This window comes from Rana temporaria, chromosome 3 (assembly GCF_905171775.1).
Source record: "Rana temporaria chromosome 3, aRanTem1.1, whole genome shotgun sequence".
NCBI lineage: Eukaryota > Metazoa > Chordata > Amphibia > Anura > Ranidae > Rana > Rana temporaria.
In genome coordinates, this window is record NC_053491.1 from 252083146 (window position 1) to 252101305 (window position 18160).

The following is an 18160-nucleotide window of genomic DNA, read 5'->3' on the forward strand; positions in this document are numbered from 1 at the left end:
CACGGGCACTGGAGGAGGACCACCCTGCTCCGTCAGGCTGACTGAGGAGGAATGGGCAGTGGCCCGGTGATTCCACCGACAGCAGGTGGTGGGCCTGCCTGGCTTTGAATCTGATGCTCCTGTGAGGACAGGTAATTTTTGGGTTTTTCTATCTGGTGAGTAGCATGTGTAGGGGGGGGGGAGGGAATATGTGCCAAGTGTGTGGATCCTCCAACCTGTGAATGTTTTGTGTCCTCCACAGATGGCCAGGAGATTGCTGGGCCATCAGGCCAGGAGGTTGCTGGGCCATCAGGCCAGGCTGCACCACCCCCAGGACAACAGGCTGCAGAAGAGCCCCAAGAAGGGCAGGAGTCCCCAGGGGAGGGGAGTGGCCACACCTCACATCATGAGGAGGTTGAGGGGGGAGGATGAGGATGAAGATATGGACATTGCCAGGGAAATACTTTTGGCTTCGGATGTGGTTCCCCCTGAGGCTGGCAGCAGTCAGGCCACCATCAGGGGAAGCCCCTCCCACTCCTCCCCCAACAGGCCTCCCCCACAAGGGTCTCTCTCTCCCCTCCTCCCAGGCCACAAGACTCAGCTGCAGGCAGGAAGGCTACCCATAAGACCAGGGGGGTGGCCGAGGAATCACTCACTGATGTGGCTACAAACTCCTTGGCGGTCATCACATGCTTTTGTGACCTGCAGACCGCAACAGCAGGCGTGGCCCAGGAGGTGAGTGCCCTGACCCAGGCTGTCCATGACAACACCCGGGCTGTCCATGCCAATACGGCTGCCCTCACACTGAGTCTGAACAGGATAGCAGTGGCCTTGGAGGGCAGGCCAGCAGGAGGACAGTCACCAGGGGAGGCTCCTCCTTCCCCTGCTCACCCCCCCCATGAGTCTCCTCCTTCCCCTGCTTCCCCCCCCCCCGAGTCTCCCCTGGTTGGCCGTGGCCGGCCCAGGCGTAGCTCACGCCGCCGCCATTAAGTTTGGGGGTACTTTTGATTTTTTTTTTATTATACTGTGCTTATGATTTGTTTTATGTGTGTGAATGATGTATGAATGTGGGGGTGGCATTCCTGATTAAATAAGGGTGTCACCCTCAGTTTTGGTGGAGTAGGGATCCCCAGGACCAGGGAGAAGTGATCCCAGGTCCATGTGAATGGTGTATGAATGCACAGTGACATAATTGGAGCCGTGGCGTGGCGTTACTGCTCCCAAGTACCATTGGGGGTACTTGGATCTAATCCAATTAGATGTGCATGTGATGTGTCTGTGCTAGGGACCACAGTGGGTGTGCATGCATGCATTCTCATTGTGCCATGATTAATGAGTGTGCTTACTGTGCAAAGATGCATTCTGCGAGGCGTCTCCTGGCTGCTGTTACCTCAGAAGAGGGGGTACCCTCGGTTACTAAAGTCACTAGTATAGTTATGAGCATGGATGCCCCTGGCATGTTGGCATACAGATTGTTGTCCTGCAAGTGTGTGTGCTCAGCTCTTCCTTAATGGTGTTGCTTTAGCTGACATTTACACGGCTGGTGCAAATTTGCCTATCAAAACAGTGGTGTGTCTAGCGTATTTTGCGCTCGAAGAAGCGCCGGTGTAATTATTTTAGGTAGGACGGAAAAAAATGGATTTCAGGCGTATCTCGTTTTGAGGATACGGCGCAAAGATACGCGCGGCGCATTTTTCAATTACGCCGCGCATCTCGAGATAAGTCGGCATAAGTGCTTTGTGAATCTGGCCCAATGTGCCCCGTCTCCCACAGAACAATATTTGGTAGTTGAGAGACTACTTGTCTGAGCACTATCATATGTAGGGGGTTGTTAACCTTATGGAAACAATTACTTTCAAGGAGTTTCAGGCAGGTTTAAATGACAGATCAGGGCAAAAAGCAGCATTGATAGGTAAAAGCAGGCACGCTATGGTGCCTACTGTACAGCGTTTGTGCGTTAAAGATTATATACAATACAACGTCTCTTTACTATAGGTTTTACAACATTAAATTCAGCCAGATGTTGCAAGCTTGTGTGGGACTACAGCCTCTTTGTTTTAACAGACTGCAATGAGCTCTGGGGGAAATAGGCACCTAACTCAGAAGGTACAGTGTACGGTATGTGATATCCTGTATGTATGGGTATAAATATTCAAATGCAAAAGGTAATCGGTGGTAGAAAACTTATAGGCACTAAGCACACAGGCTCTGTTTCTGAGTCAGTTTAAATACAACATTTTAAAGCTCAACTGGAGTGCACCTTCAATATGACAGAAAGATGGGTCTCTACAATGTCATTGATGTATTTTTTGCCTTAGGCGCTACAGCGGCCACTAAAATTCCTCCAGGCATACGCCTTTCTTATGTTAAATTCAGCCTTCTTTAAAATGAATATTAGGCATCATTATATTCTACATAACAATTCAGCTCTATTTTAAATAATTAAAACATTTTGTATTTGCAGTCTCCTCTTGACATATTTGTCCTCTATCAAAAATTCAGCTAAACTCTTCTAATTATCAATCAAATATATACTGCAAATATAGTAATTGTTGAAGGCCACTACAAGGATTGACAAGCTTAGAAAGGCCAGGCTGCAGCTGCAATACATGTATAGTAAGTGAAGTCAGGCATCTGCTAGAATCCAAAAAATACTGTTCAACAGTCAATTTCCATTGAAACACAAAATAGTAGTAAAAGTTTTAGCAAATTTAACTAGAAAAAATCATTATAGCAGGTTTAATTCTCACCTGGTACACGTCTGATCTCTTTGCATGTTTCAGACAGATTAGAAGTGCAGCTAACACAGAGCTGTGACAGTTGCAGAAGCCCTTTTCAAAGTGAATACCCAAGTATGCAAATGAGATGTCTTTATGTTAATGCTATGAATTATATGCAGATCAGCTTCAAGCTGCACAGGCACTGCAGGGGTGAGACTCTAAGCTGGGAGTTTCAAAGTGGTTGTCTGCGGTCCAATTTAACAATTCCTGTACCGGGACACAGCGGGTTCTGAGATGAATAAAGTTCAACCAGAAGTTAAAAGATTTATTACACAAGTTTTGTAGCTGAACATAATATATTTTCTATACGCGTGCTATGATTGTGCTTTATGAACACAGGATGTAGCATTTATTTTTTTGATACCCAGGTGTTATATAATATTAAAATAAGAAATAAAAAAAAACATTGAAAATCAGTGTAGCATATAATGAATAGTGTTGCTCACGAATATTCGCATTGCGAATATTCGACTCGAATATAGCATATTCGAGAAATCGCGCTATATTTCGAATTTCGCGGTGAATATTCGCAATTCCGAATATTCGCATTTTTTCAATTTGATTTTTAAAACAGATCACATCCTATCGACGTCTAAAAGCATTGCTGGTATGATTAGAGACCCTGGGCCGAGTAGCTAAGCTGAGGCGATCCTTTTATGTTGCCAAATTGAAAAAAAAAAAATTGCGATTTTTCGCTATTGCGAATGCGAAAATGATTGCGAATTTTCGATAACTGTGGTAGAAGAACTCTGATTGTCTCTGATGCAAAAGGGGGGGGCTTTGTGTATGTGTATGTTATGAATATTTGTATGTTTGATATTATTATTTTTTGTAAGAAGGAAAAAATTGCGCATACCTTAAAAAAGGGGAGAATACAGCAGCAACTCAAAAATGTTATACAACATAAATTAATACAAGACAGAAAATGGAGTCGCTCTACAAGAATAAAAAATATGTCTAGTGACAAGACATGTGGGCAAATTATAAAATAAGCAAGCGCAAATAACTTGTGAAATACACAGTGAAACAAATATATAAAGAAATATAGTCCCAATAATAGAAAAATAATCTTTCATAAAAATGTCTTTGATATGTGAAGTGAAAAAAAGTCCAAAGCATGCTGCATGAACGTGTTCAATCTTTAAGGTGTTTGATTGACAAACGGCTGTGACAGATGGATAGAGTAAAGAATCACCACCAATGCAAAACACTTTTTATTTTCTATTGTAAAATATCAAGAATATTCTGAGCCAATCAGAGTGCTCCTTCCGCATTTGCCGAATATTCGCAATTATTTTGTATTGTAAAATATCAAGAATATTCTGAGCCAATCAGAGTGCTCCTTCTGCATTTGCCGAATATTCGCAATTATTTTGTATTGTAAAATATCAAGAATATTCTGAGCCAATCAGAGTGCTCCTTCCGCATTTGCCGAATATTCGCAATTATTTTGTATTGTAAAATATCAAGAATATTCTGAGCCAATCAGAGTGCTCCTTCTGCATTTGCCGAATATTCGCAATTATTTTGTATTGTAAAATATCAAGAATATTCTGAGCCAATCAGAGTGCTCCTTCCGCATTTGCCGAATATTCGCAATTATTTTGTATTGTAAAATATCACGAATATTCTGAGCCAATCAGAGTGCTCCTACAGCATTTCTCGAAATTGCGCAATAAATATCGCATTCGCATGTTGCGATATTTCGATAAAATATCACGAATATTCTGAGCCAATCAGAGCGCTCCTCCAGCATTTCTCGAAATTGCGCAATAAATATCGCATTCGCATGTTGCGATATTTCGATAAAATATCACGAATATTCTGAGCCAATCAGAGTGCTCCTACCGCAGTTATCAAAAAATCGCAATTATTTTCGCATTCGCAATAGCGAAAAATCGCAATCATTTACTTTCGATAAAATATCACGAATATTCGAATTTAGCGAATATATCTCGAATATTCGAATATATATTCGAGATATATCGCGAAATCGAATATGGCATATTCTGCTCAACACTAATAATGAACTGTGCATATGTCCAATAACAGATAAAACATACAGAAGGTACAATAAAATAGGCACCAAAATAGGATTTTTGACTAACCAGTAAAATCCATTTCTGGGAGTACAGTATAGGATGCAGGCTTCTTTAAACTCTTAGATTACCCACTGTACATAAATGGCTGGTCTGCTCCTCTATTGTTCTGGGTGGACCACCGGGTATGTTCTCTAAGAACTGTTCTCCTGTGATTGTGCTGTGAATGCATATAGAGGAGCACAGTCAAAGGTACAAACAAAATGTACTGTGCCAATCAGAGTGACTCTGTACTATGTGACCATGACCAATCACAGTACTGAAGCTCTGGTGGGGTCGTGGTGGTCAGGAGGATAATGTTAGCCAGCCAAGAGGTACTATGCTATAACAGGTGAGTCAGGTAAAATGGTATTCTACATGTTCCTCTTTTTTCCCATCTATGATTCTATTGGCCAGGATCATTTGACATTTTTTTCATCCAATAAAAGCCTGTCTGGTGCAGAATGCTGTCATCTACCAACCAATATATAACCAATAAAATATTTCCAAAAAAGTGTATATATATATATATATATATATATATATATATATATATATATATACAGTATATATATACACTTTTTTGGAAATATTTTATTATATATTTTTTATGTGACAACACTGAAGAAATGACACTTTGCTACAATGTAAAGTAGAGAGTGTAAAGCATGTATAACAGTGTAAATTTGCTGTCCCCTCAAAATAACTCAACACAACACAGCCACTAATGTCTAAACCGCTGGCAACAAAAGTGAAAATGTCAGAGGAGGAAGCCACCGCCATGGAGGAAGAGGAGACGCAGGAAGGAGCCAAAGTTGCTAGATGGTTTAAGAATGCGGGGCGACGGATGAGAAACCAACGGACCAACCAACGGACCTGGGGGGGGGGTCAATGATTGTCTTGTTTGCTGCCCATCCAAAATATACAGCACCAGTCACCACTGGTCCTTTTAGATTTCCTGGCACTTATGGAGCTGAGATGATCTCTGACTGGATGAGCAATGAATTCTAATACATCTGTTGTTAAAATCTGAATGAATTTTTCCTTTACTAGAAAAGCCTGGCGCCACCAAATCAGGAGGACAACTTAATCTTACTATATGGAAAAATCAGATACATTTGTCAAAGCTCAACTCGGGGCTTCTGGTCTCCCTCTGTCCCTCCAAAGTCCCCCTTTATCTACTCTCTGATATCATATGTTTTTTTTTCCAACATACCTTTTTCTGATGTCTTCTGGCTGATCACCTTGGATGATGCAGGAATTGGGGCTGACGTGTTGACATGAGCGACACTCTCTGCATCGATATATTTTGAGTGCAGGGGGCTTTGTTCAGCAGCTGGGGCCAGGAGACTTTGCCCTCACAGTCTTTTCTCAGAGCTAATTCAAACCAGTATGCTGTGGTAACAGATGCTCTTACATAGTTACATTGATAGTCAGGTTAAAACACAAGTCCATCCAGTTTAACCATAAAAAAAAATATATATATATAATATCATACAATCCCATATACCCAATTCTATAGCCACAGTTGATCCAGAGGAAGGCAAAAACCCCCCGCAGAGCATGATCCAATTTTCTACTGCAGGGAAAAAAATCCTTCCTGATCCCCCGAAAGACAATCAGATTTTCCCCGGATCAACTTTACCTATAAATGTTAGTACCTAGTTATATTATTCACATTTAGGAAATAATTCAGGCCTTTATTAAAGCAATCTACTGAGCTGGCCAGAACCAGCTCTTGAGGGAGTCTATTCCACATTTTCAAAGCTCTTACTGTGAAGAAACCTTTCCGTATTTGGAGATGAAATCTCTTTTCCTCTAGACATAGAGTACCCCCCTGTCCTCTGTGTTGACCGTAAAGTGAATAACTCAACATCAAGTTCACTATATGGACCCCTTATATATTTGTACATGTTGATCATATCCCCCCTTAATCTCCTCTTCTCAAGAGTGAATAAATTCAGTTCCTTTAATCTTTCCTCATAGTAGCTGAGTTTCTCGATGCCTCTTATCAGTTTGGTTGCCCTTCTCTGCACTTTCTCCAGTTCTCCAATATCCTTTTTGAGAACTGGTGCCCAAAACTGAACTGCATATTCCAGATGAGGTAAGATACTAATGATTTGAACAGGGGCAAAATTATATATCTCTCTCTGGAGTCCATACCTCTCTTAATACAAGAAAGGACTTTGGAAACTTCTGTACATTGCTGTGCAGGTCTTATTTTGAGTCTGCTGTGGTGCATTATCTGCCCATTCAAATGAATAGGATGCTTTAACGCATTGGTGCTCAACCTGTGGCCCTCCAGCTGTTCTGGAACTACAACTCCCATCATGCCTCTGCTTTTGGAAGCCATGCTTGTAACTGAGCCGCTTGCAATGCCTCATGGGGTTTGTAGTTCCAAAACAGCTGGAGGGCCACAGGTTGAGCACCCATGCTTTAACGCAAAGTAAGTTAATGTGGGACATTACATTAACACACATGTTGGTAAATGCACCACAGTGGACTGTCCTGGTATTAATAAGCCCGCAGTCTTTTGGGTTTAAATGACAATGTCTGGAGAATATTTAATAAAAAATGTAGCTCAAAAACTCTCAAAAATGAATTAACAAATCAATGAAATAAAAAAATTACATTAGGTGAACTTGTGTAAATTATCTAAATATGTATTGTCTTTTTTATTACAAAAGAAAGTTCAGTGTAGCTGTTGTAAATTGATTCTTTGCACTGTTGCCAGTCCTAGCTTTGTGTTAGTTGAAGTGATAAAATCCAGACTGGTTTTCTATATCTCTAAGCATGCACTGAAATTCCAGTGTAAAAGGAGAGACTTTTTAAAAGTAGAGCTATTGTTGCTATAGAATTACTACAGCAGAAGAGGCAAACTTAAAATGTTACTAAACCCACAACAGTAAAATCAGTCTGTATATGCAGTAAAGCATACTTGTTATACTCACTGTGGAACCTAAGGAGTTAATCCTCTGCATTGTGTAAAAAAAGGCTGTTTGATCCTGACTTCTCTGTTCCTCCCCTTCTTCCACAGTCTACAGTCCATCTCCTGATAGAATGAAGCCTTTGGGACACTCTGCACATGCTCAGTTTGGTGTGTATCGCTTTTTTCTTTCTTGAGAGCATGCATGTCATCAACACAGGGCCAATTAGCACTGTCAGGACAGTCAGAGCAGAATGAAAACTCTACAAGCTTTAACCAGACACTTATAGAAGTCATCAGCCACTGATGAGAAAAGGTATTTAGCAGTTTATGTTTACTAAAACTATTTCATTTCCATGTTCTGTGTACTGTGGGAGACCAGACATAGTGAATGCAGGGTCCTGGGTTTAGTAACACATTAAGATGGACTGTAAACACTGCATGGCTTGGCAGAGGTTCGGGCAGTGGGGAGCAGGTCTGTAGTGAGGTCTATGAGTTGTATTTTCTTCATACCAAATATTATTATTGGCTTTATGACGTCTTCAAATCTTGTGTTAAAAGGTACTGTGCAAAAAATTAACAGTTAATGACCTACCTAAAGGTGTACGTTTTGGATTAGCTGTTTAAACCTAATTTAATGAATGCCATCCAGAACACAGGAAGTTGAGCAGCAGCCAACAAATGATGTGACCAAAGCAAATTGGCATTCTGATTATACATTCAGCATTCTCTGAACCACATTTTAATGACCTTTGCAATACTCATTCCCAGCTGTGCCCTACCACCTAGTACATGGCTGTTCGCTGCTGGAGTCCAGATGGCATCCTTATCTCTGCCAAGGGTTGTCTGATCCACATTTTTTTTTTCCAAAAATGAGTTGGCTGGTATAAACATACTATCACTATCAGGGGTTAAATGTTACATTTTTCATAGGATTGGCTTCATGCCATAGCTGAAATTAATAGCTTAATAATTATTATACTGAACGAACAAAGAGGAGAAAGTAGTAGGAAAGCAGGGAATGTCAATCTTTTCACATGTAATTAACATCTGTGCAGTAAATGACCCTTTCTTTCAGAAATTTTGATTGAAAGCAGGAAATTAATGTACATCTTAATAAATAATAAATAGGAGGTAAGGTTGGCAATGTGTCACAGAGAAGGGAAGCGATGGGATATCTTTTAAATGGCAAGAGAGCAGCAACAAAAACACATTTGTTTAGTAGAGAGCGTGTGTGTTTGGGGGGGGGGGGGGTTTAGAAACGATCACAGGTTTGTACTGCTGAATTGGTTTACCTGCTCCAACTCTCTATATAAAGAGCAGCATAGAAAACCTCCACCCCATTTATGAAAATATTTTAAAAAATGTTTTTATATCATACCTTTTAGTTTCCTGCATGTGTATAATTAGATAGTTACATAGTTAGTCAGGTTGAAAAAAAGACACAAGTCCATCTAGTTTATCCTAGAAAAAAAAAAAAATCATATACACCATCCTATATCCATAGTTGATCCAGAGGAAGGCAAAAAAAACCCAGCAAATCATGATCCAATTTGCTCCAGCAGGAAATAAAATCCCTTCCTGATCCCCCGAGAGGCAATCAAATTTTCCCCGGATCAACTTTACCTATAAATGTTAGTACCCAGTTATATTGTGTACATTTAGTAAAGAATCCAGGCCTTGTTTAAAGCAATCTACTGAGCTGGACAGAACCAGCTCTTGAGGGAGGCTATTCCACATTTTCACAGCTCTTACTGTGAGGCCCCATACACACGAGAGGATTTATCTGCAGATACGGTCCAGCGGACCGTATCCGCGGATAAATCCTCTCGAGGATTTCAGAAGATTTCAATGCGATGGCGTGTACACACCATCGCATTGAAATCCGCGCTGAAATCCTCTGCCGATGACGTGTCGCGCCGTCGCCGCTATTATGACGCGGCGACGGGCGCGACGCTGTCATATAAGGAATTCCACGCATCAAATCATTACGACGCGTGCGGGGAATCCCTTTGGATGGATGGATCTGGTAAGTCTGTACAGACGAGCGAATCCATCCGTTGGAATGGATTCCAGCAGATGGATTTGTTGAGCATGTCAGCAAATATCCATCTGCTGGAAATCCATCCCAGGGGAGATTTATCTGCGGATAAATATCCGACGGAGTGTACACACCATAGGATCTATCCGCAGAAACCCATTTGATGGGATTTATCTGCGGATAGATTCTATGGTGTGTATGGGGCCTTAGGAAACCTTTCAGTATTTGGAGATTAAATCTCTTTCCCTTCAGATGTAGAGTGCCCCCTTGTCCTCTGCGATGGCCTTACAATGAATAACTTAACATTAAGGTTACTATATGCACCACTTATGTTTGTAGATGTGTGAATTGTGTGGGTTCTCATTCACAAGTCAGTAGCTAATCTATGACTTACTGTTACTTAGCACTTAAACTTTCATTTGTAGAAACAGACATGACAAAACCTGAATTTGTTCAGCTTTGTTCCTCTGTTCAGCTATGGCAATACAAGATCTTATATAACTAAAGGGTAATAAGAGGTAAGAACCACTGTCAGGTTTGTACTGCTGCATGTGTTCCCAAAAGATTCATCCTCATTACTGTCCTGAACAATGTCACCAGGAATAAAAGGATAAATCCAAAATTTGGAGTTGGTATGAGAATAAGAATAGTGGGGAAATCATCCAATGCGGGCCCTGTGACAACTGTCTAAGAAAGGATTTCATTGGAACGATATCCTCTCTCTTACTGTTGAGTCTATAGAACAGAAATCGAACAGATATCTCCCAAATGAGACACAAGTGGCAAAACAAAATCTCACCTTATCCAAAATGGAATAAAATGTTTTGGCTTTAAGGAAGTTGCCAGTGATAAATGAATAAACTCTGCTGTCTGATGGGCATTTTAAGAAAGCCCATTACCAAGCTCTGTCTCCACTGCCTACCCACCTTAGAGTCTTCCAGTAGTCCTTATTCCTTCCTCTGGTAGGGAAACAGAAAATCAGTCTCACAATGTGGAATTAATATCTGTAAAAGCCTGCTGAATATGCTTAATTTGCCATATTCCCAATATTTAACACGTTTAGCCACAAATAAAGAAAACTATACCATACAGATTTGTTAGTGCACTTTGGTTGCTTTATTAAAATTCCTGTTTTCAATACTACATTAGCTGCAATGCCCTTCCATTTTATCTATACAATTTAACAAAGAATGCAAACAAATTATATGTAAGGAACAGTGGAGAAAGAAAAAAACAATGTACATAAAAGGCAACAATTCTTTTTTTTTTAAGTACGTTTTCTTCATGCCTCACACTTATTTTTGGTCTTTATATGAACTCTCAAAAAACTGAGGTCTGCATAGAATAGTCTGTTCAGACCCTATCTTGAGTTGTCCAAATGCTGCCAAAGTCAAGTTTCGACAGTAAATAAGCTAATTTAGGACAATGCCATGCACCAAATAAGATGTGACCCATTTCTTGGGCAGCTGTAGTTAAGATGTACCCATTATCTTGGCCCTAACAAGCATACACCAACATCTTTAAAAGTCTTTATCCCTGTTTCTTCAATTAACTAAGCTCATTCTAACAATCACCCCTTTTTCTTAGCTTTATTATTTATATTTTTTGTAATACCCATGTTGGGTATTCAAACTATATTCTAACCCTGTTTTCATGAAATGGCTCAGAGCTTTGGACCCACCCACATTCAGTCACATTGTTTTGCAGACCTCGTCTTTTCCTTTATAAGGTGACTATGGATAACAGACTACACAAAAACACAATGTACAGATACTTAATTCTAACAGCATAGTTATCTAAATATCAATGAAAAGACTAACTCATCATCAGCCTTGAACAAAATACATTTATACCAATCTTTTAACTACTAGTCTGTGGTACTTCCATTACATGTTCCTTGCTGTATGCTACAGGTATGTAATAAATTATATACAAAAAGGAAAACAAAAACAGCCTAGAAAAAAGTCCTAATGCTCTAAAAAATATACTCTAAAATATATATATATATATTTTTTTTAAGTTAGTGCAAAATGCATTATCGCTCAGCCCTACAAAAAAATAAGCTTGAAATTGAATGAATCAAAAGGAAGAGTCATCTTATTATACATGAATGCTTTAACGATTCATGAAGAAGATTGTCTCTTACAGCCTCCACAGGCCTCACAGTCAAAAATAAATGCAAAGTTTGCAAGGATTCCTAGATATCAAAGACATGTCACTTATAACCTTTGCTCCATAAAGTCCAGCATATCAAGTGCTACATAATGCAGGAAGAGTACATGTGGACATCACATTTTGGTTTGTAGGTTATTATTTTGTCCATCCTCATCTTCTTTGGCTTGAACCATAGTTATGTTCTCTTGGTTTACCTGGAGGTCTTTTTGGCTTCTGCAATAATGGAACAAAACAATACAAATATTCACCTAGAAGTTGTTATAATCTTACTAATTTAATAATAAACCTCTTTAATTTAACATTTAACAGTGGAAAACCTTCAGCTCCAGTACCATAGATACCTGAAACTAGCAGTGTTCTAATTAATCTAGGGGATAGTGGCGCTGTCACTTGGTATGTATGATAACAGAAAGTCCATCAATTTAGTCCTTATTATGGGGTTTTTCATATGATTGGAAAATGGCTGAGACTAAAAATAGGGGGGAAGGGAAAAAGACCTATATACAGTTGCAATAGTTCATGAAACAGGGCAAGCCTTCAGAGGGAAGTTGAGAGCAAACTCCAGGATATGCAAAAAGAAGAGAACAGTAGCCTAGAGGTTAAAACTAATAGCATTTAATAGATAACAGGTGCAATTATCTACTTACATCAAAGTTATGGAAATCCAGCACATGTCCTATCCACACTGATATGGCGTTCGTCCGGCGCCATAGCGTTACTGCAGCTTTCTCTGTCCAGCAGTATTTCTGGAATTCTCTCTAAATAATCTGTATATTTATATGTTGCTGCCCCTCCCTCCTCCCCCTTTTTTCCATTCATTTCACTTCACCTGGGCTGCTATACTATAAGATGTAAGTGTAAGATCTTCACTCCATCCACTAGATGGCAGCCTACCAATGCACATATAAGGCTGTCAACAGCCTATGTCCCATAAGCTTGAGAAAGGAGCGTGCCTGTCTTGTTAGCCAGAGCGCATGCTCCGAAACGTCATCGTGACCACCTGTGACGTCACCGCAGCTGACACTGTGTTCCAACATCGACCCACAGCTTTCACCAAGCCTCGGTCACAGCTCTCCAGCCTCCCAGAAATCCTGCTGGATAGGATTACCTTCCCCTGGACAAGGAAAGCTGCAGTAACGCTATGGCGCCGGACGGATGCCACATCAGTGTGGATAGGACATGTGCTGCATTTCCATAACTTTGATGTAAGTGGATAATTGCACCTGTTATCTATTAAATGCTATTAGTTCTAACCTGGAGGTGCCTGTTCTCTTCTTAATGTTCTAATTAATGGCAATGTAAAAGTCCAAAGGATGAGAAAGATAGATGATGTGCTAAAGCACTTTAAACAGTGTTACATTTTTTATACTATAAGGCCCCGTACACACGACCAGTTTCCTCGGCAGAATTCAGCTTCCGACCGAGTTTCTGGCTGAATTCTGCCGAGAAACCCGGCCGTGTGTACACTTTCGGCCGAGGAAGCCGACGAGGACCTCGGCGAGGAAATAGAGAACATGTTCTCTATTTCCTCGTTGTTCTATGGGAAAACTCGGCCCGCCGAGGTCCTCGGCGGCTCCAGGACTGAACTGGCCGAGGATTACGATGTGTTTGGCACGTCGAGTTCCTCGGCCGTGTGTACGGGGCCTCAGAGTGGCTATTTCCACCCCTTGAAATAACTTTCAGGTCTTGGGGAACTCCTGCTAAAAATGATTATAACTACAACTTATATTATACTAGCATTAACAAAATAAGCTGTAAAAATATTTAATGTGAACTACATGGCATATTTGACAGTAATTTTTTTTTACTTCCCTCCTGCTCTATACAATACAATTATTTTGTGCAAAAAGCTTGAAATTAACAATAGCAACAAAAATAATTTCAGACAGCAGAAGTTGTGTAGAAATGTGTAGAAATGGCCTCTTAAGATACATTACATTATACATACATACATACATTATACAATCCAGGTGTACAATACATCTGTATCTTTAGCTCTCAGATCAACTATGTAATGCAAGTGCCAGCCTGATTTGATACAAATTAAATAGACTGTTTAGGGTTTGTCCTTATTCCTGTTGCATCTCAAAAAATTAGAATATCATCAAAAAGTTAATTTATTTCAGTAATTCAATTCAAAAAGTGAAACACATATACTGTATTTTATATAGATGCGTTACACACAAAGTAATATATTTCAAGCATTTTTTTTCTTTTACCTTTGATGATTATGGCTTACAGCTAGTGAAACCCCAAAATTCAGTATCTCAGAAAATTTGAATATTACGTAAGACCAATAAAAAAAAATTATTTTTAATACAGAAATGTTGGCTTACTGAAAAGTATGTCCATGTACAGTATAGTATGCACTCAATACTTGATCAGGGCTCCTTTTGCATGAATTACTGCATCAATGCGGCATGGCATCGAGGCGATCAGCCTGTGGCACCGATGAGGTGTTATGGAAGCCCAGGATGCTTTGTTGGGGCTGCATTGTTGGGTCTGGTGTCTCTCATTTTCCTCTTGACAATACCCCACAGATTCTCTATGGGACTTAAGTCAGGTGAGTTTCCTAGCCAATTAAGCACAGTGATACCATGATCATTAAATCAGGTATTAGTACTTTTGGCAGTGTGGGCAGGTGCCAAGACTTGCTTAAAAATGAAATCAACATCTACATAAAGCTAGTCAGCAAAGAGAAGCATGAAATGCTCTAGAATTTCCTAGTAGAGGGCTGCACTGACTTTGGACTTGATTCAACACAGTTGACCAACACCAGCAGATGACAGGGCTCCCTAAATCATCACGACCTGCCAAAAGTACCAATACCTGGTTTAACCTTCTTAGAGGAGAAGTGTTAATACAAAAATTTTTTTAAGTAACACATGTTTAAATAAAATACCAGAGGACAAAATTAGTTTTTTAGAAGAACCTATAACGGAAATGGAAATCCGTAATAATTTAAAGGAGTTACCAAAGGGGAAAAGCCCAGGCCCCGATGGGCTAACAATTGCATACTATCAAACGTTCAGTGACATTCTGATCCCCAGGATGTGCTCCTATATAAACGGTATCGGTTTAAACTGGGATATTCGTCAAGAGGCTTTGGAGGCTGCAATTACAGTAATCCCTAAGATAGGTAAAGATCCCTCCTTATGTTCTAGTTTTAGACCTATTTCGCTATTAAATGCAGACGTAAAATTGTTCGCCAAAATCTTAGCAGGGAGAATGAAAACAATCATGAAAGATTTAGTACATACTGATCAAGTAGGTTTTGTCCCCGGGAGGGAAGGTAGGGACAATAGCATCAGAACACTTCTGTTGACACAGATAATAAAAGATAGTAAATCCCCAGGTCTACTCCTGTCTATAGACGCCGAAAAGGCTTTCGACAGGGTAGACTGGGGATTTCTATTGAACACATTGGAGTTTATCGGGATCGGTCCAAAAATGATGGGGTGGATAAGCGCTCTGTATAAACACCCAACGGCAAGAGTTAAGGTGAACGGGACATTGTCAGGGACATTCGAAATGTTCAATGGGACTAGACAAGGGTGCCCCCTGTCCCCTCTTTTATTTATTTTATCTTTGGAACCATTGCTGGCCGGGATTAGAAATAACCCTGACATCAGGGGGATTCAAACAAATGATGGGGAACATAAACTTGCAGCGTTCGCCGACGATATCTTATTATTTATAACGAACCCAACTATAACACTCCCGAATCTATTAAAAACCCTCAAATTGTATGGAGACGTATCTAATTTTAAAATCAATCCTCTAAAATCAGAAATCCTCAATATTAGCGTGAACGCACAGGACGTACGGAGATATAAGCAAGAGTTCCCATTTATTTGGAAAGATACCGAGATAAAATATTTGGGAGTCAATATTACAGCATCCCCTGACCTAATTTACCTGCAGAATTATATACCATTATTAAATGATATTAAAAAAGATTTAAAGAGAATTGCATTGAGACAAAGATCCCTACTAGGGAGAATAAATTGTTTTAAAATGTTTACTCTCCCTAAGATATTATATATAATGCAAATGTTACCAATCGCATTACCGGGTGTTTATTTTAAAATACTAAAACAGTTACTAAATAGGTTTATATGGCGGAACAAAAAAGTGCGCATAAGTATGGAGGTGTTAATTAGAGATAAGGAACATGGTGGTTTGGGGGTACCGGATATTTACACATATTATAGGGCTATTCACATGGCACGGGTGATTGATTGGGTCAGAGATAACAAAGAGAAAAGGTGGGTGAGAATAGAAAGTTGCTCAAATATGTCACGGTTAGGAAAAGAGATTTGGATACCGCCACATTTTAGACAAATAAATTCGCACATGCACAAAATCACATTGGCATCCACGTCTATATGGGATAGGGCACATAAAAAACATAGATGGGGCTATAACTCCCCACTAATCCCTTTATTTGACACAAATTTTTTTGTACCAGGGAAAATGGACCTGTTTGGTAACTGGATTAAAAAACCTGATGCACAATTAAAAGACATATTAAAAGATGGTAAAATTCTTACCTACCAGGAACTAAGTAAAAAAAAAGAATTGTTTGAGTTGAACAGGTGGCGATACTTGCAGTTGACGCATTTTGTGGATTCCTTCCCCTCCCCCTTGAGGTCAGATAGACACTTGCTTCCTTTGAAGCGTCTGTGCTTGGCTCCAAGGGGAAGGGGCGCGATTTCCGCAATTTATAAAATATTGATGGGATTGAAAGACCCCGGTCTCCCTCCTTTAATAAATTAATAAATGGGAGGACGAATTGGGAACGGGTAAAACCGAGACAGAGGTCAGGAAAATATTAGAAAGGACGCATACGACTTCATTTAATTGTGCATTGATCGAAATGAATTTTAAGTGTTTAGCACGATGGTATATAACCCCGGCCATAGCACACCGTTATCAAGACGACACCTCCAAATATTGCTGGAGGGGCTGTCTTGAAGAGGGAACTATGTCACATATATGGTGGACCTGCCCAAAAATTAAAACATACTGGAATAATGTATTATTGGTAATTGAGGAGATAACCGGAATTAAAATACTTCCTGATCCATGGGTCTGCTTGTTCCATGGGACAGAAATGTCAACTAAACAGTACATGAGAACTTTACTTCCTCACGTATTAGATGCAGCAAAGAGTCTGATTCCCAAACAATGGAAGGATCCTATGAGCCCGACAGAGAAGAGCTGGTTTTGCAGAATCAATGATATATATTATGCTGAACAGCTCAGGTATATGGGAGAGGAAGGAGAAGGCGGATTTAAACGAAAATGGCAGGACTGGGCTAATTTTAAACTTGCACCAAGGTATATTGATAGGATGATATGATGATATGATGATATGATATAGTGTAGGAAGGTTAATGGGCAAAGAGTGATTCAACAGGAGACCGATTTCCGGAGATAGGGGAGGGTGGGAAGGAGGGGATAAGGGTTGGGGGCGGCTTGAGGGTGGGACGAGGGTTTGTTCGGCTAGGGGAAACTAATGTATCTATTTATGTATTTAAGTATTTTTTCCTTTCTCTTCTTTTGTATATTTACTGACATATATTTAAGGAAAAAAAAAAAAAAAAAAAAAAAGGGAATAAAAAAAAGGGAAGAAAATGAAATGGATAGATAAATAAATTTTCCAACCATGATGCGAACTAAGGAGACTGCGAATTGAACGCAAATTGATTGAATATCCTGATAGTTCTCTGAGGCGAAAAAAAAAAAAAAAAAAAAAAAAAAAAAAAAAAAACCTTCTTAGAGGTATTCCCGAGTGTGGCTGTAACTAGGGATGAGATCAGGCCTACTGTGGAATCAGAGTGATCCTCAAAAGGTAAATATTTTGAAGAAACCATCACCACAGAAAGGCCTCTAGTTACTACAGCAGTAAATAACACCCCGTCCCACTACATGACATACCATGGTGGGGATTTCCTCTGCTGATATCTTGTGTCATTAGTGGCTATCACTGTGGTTCACCACATCCACTGCATATATAGAGTAGAGTGTCTGTGTGGGTGAGACTAGAGAGGATGGGAAAAGTGTTTGCCAGGTGCTTGGGAGTTGTTGTGTTTGTCTGGGTGTGCAAAGTGAACCAGGACAGTGCCACTGTAAGCCTGAGTACTGGGCTGAGAGCCTATGTTGCTGCTGCTAGGGG

At 40.0% G+C, this 18160-nt stretch overlaps 1 protein-coding gene across 1 annotated transcript in view; it reads right to left on the reverse strand.

Annotated features, from left to right (window-relative positions):
- Positions 1 to 10897: 10897 nt before the first annotated feature.
- STK32A (serine/threonine kinase 32A) overlaps positions 10898 to 18160 on the reverse strand; it is a 287637-nt gene continuing 280374 nt past the window's right edge. Inside the window, exon 13 of the mRNA XM_040344565.1 lies at positions 10898 to 12192. Within this exon, the coding sequence (XP_040200499.1) occupies positions 12093 to 12192 (100 nt within the window). The 3' untranslated portion in view covers positions 10898 to 12092. The remainder of the gene's footprint in view (positions 12193 to 18160) is intronic.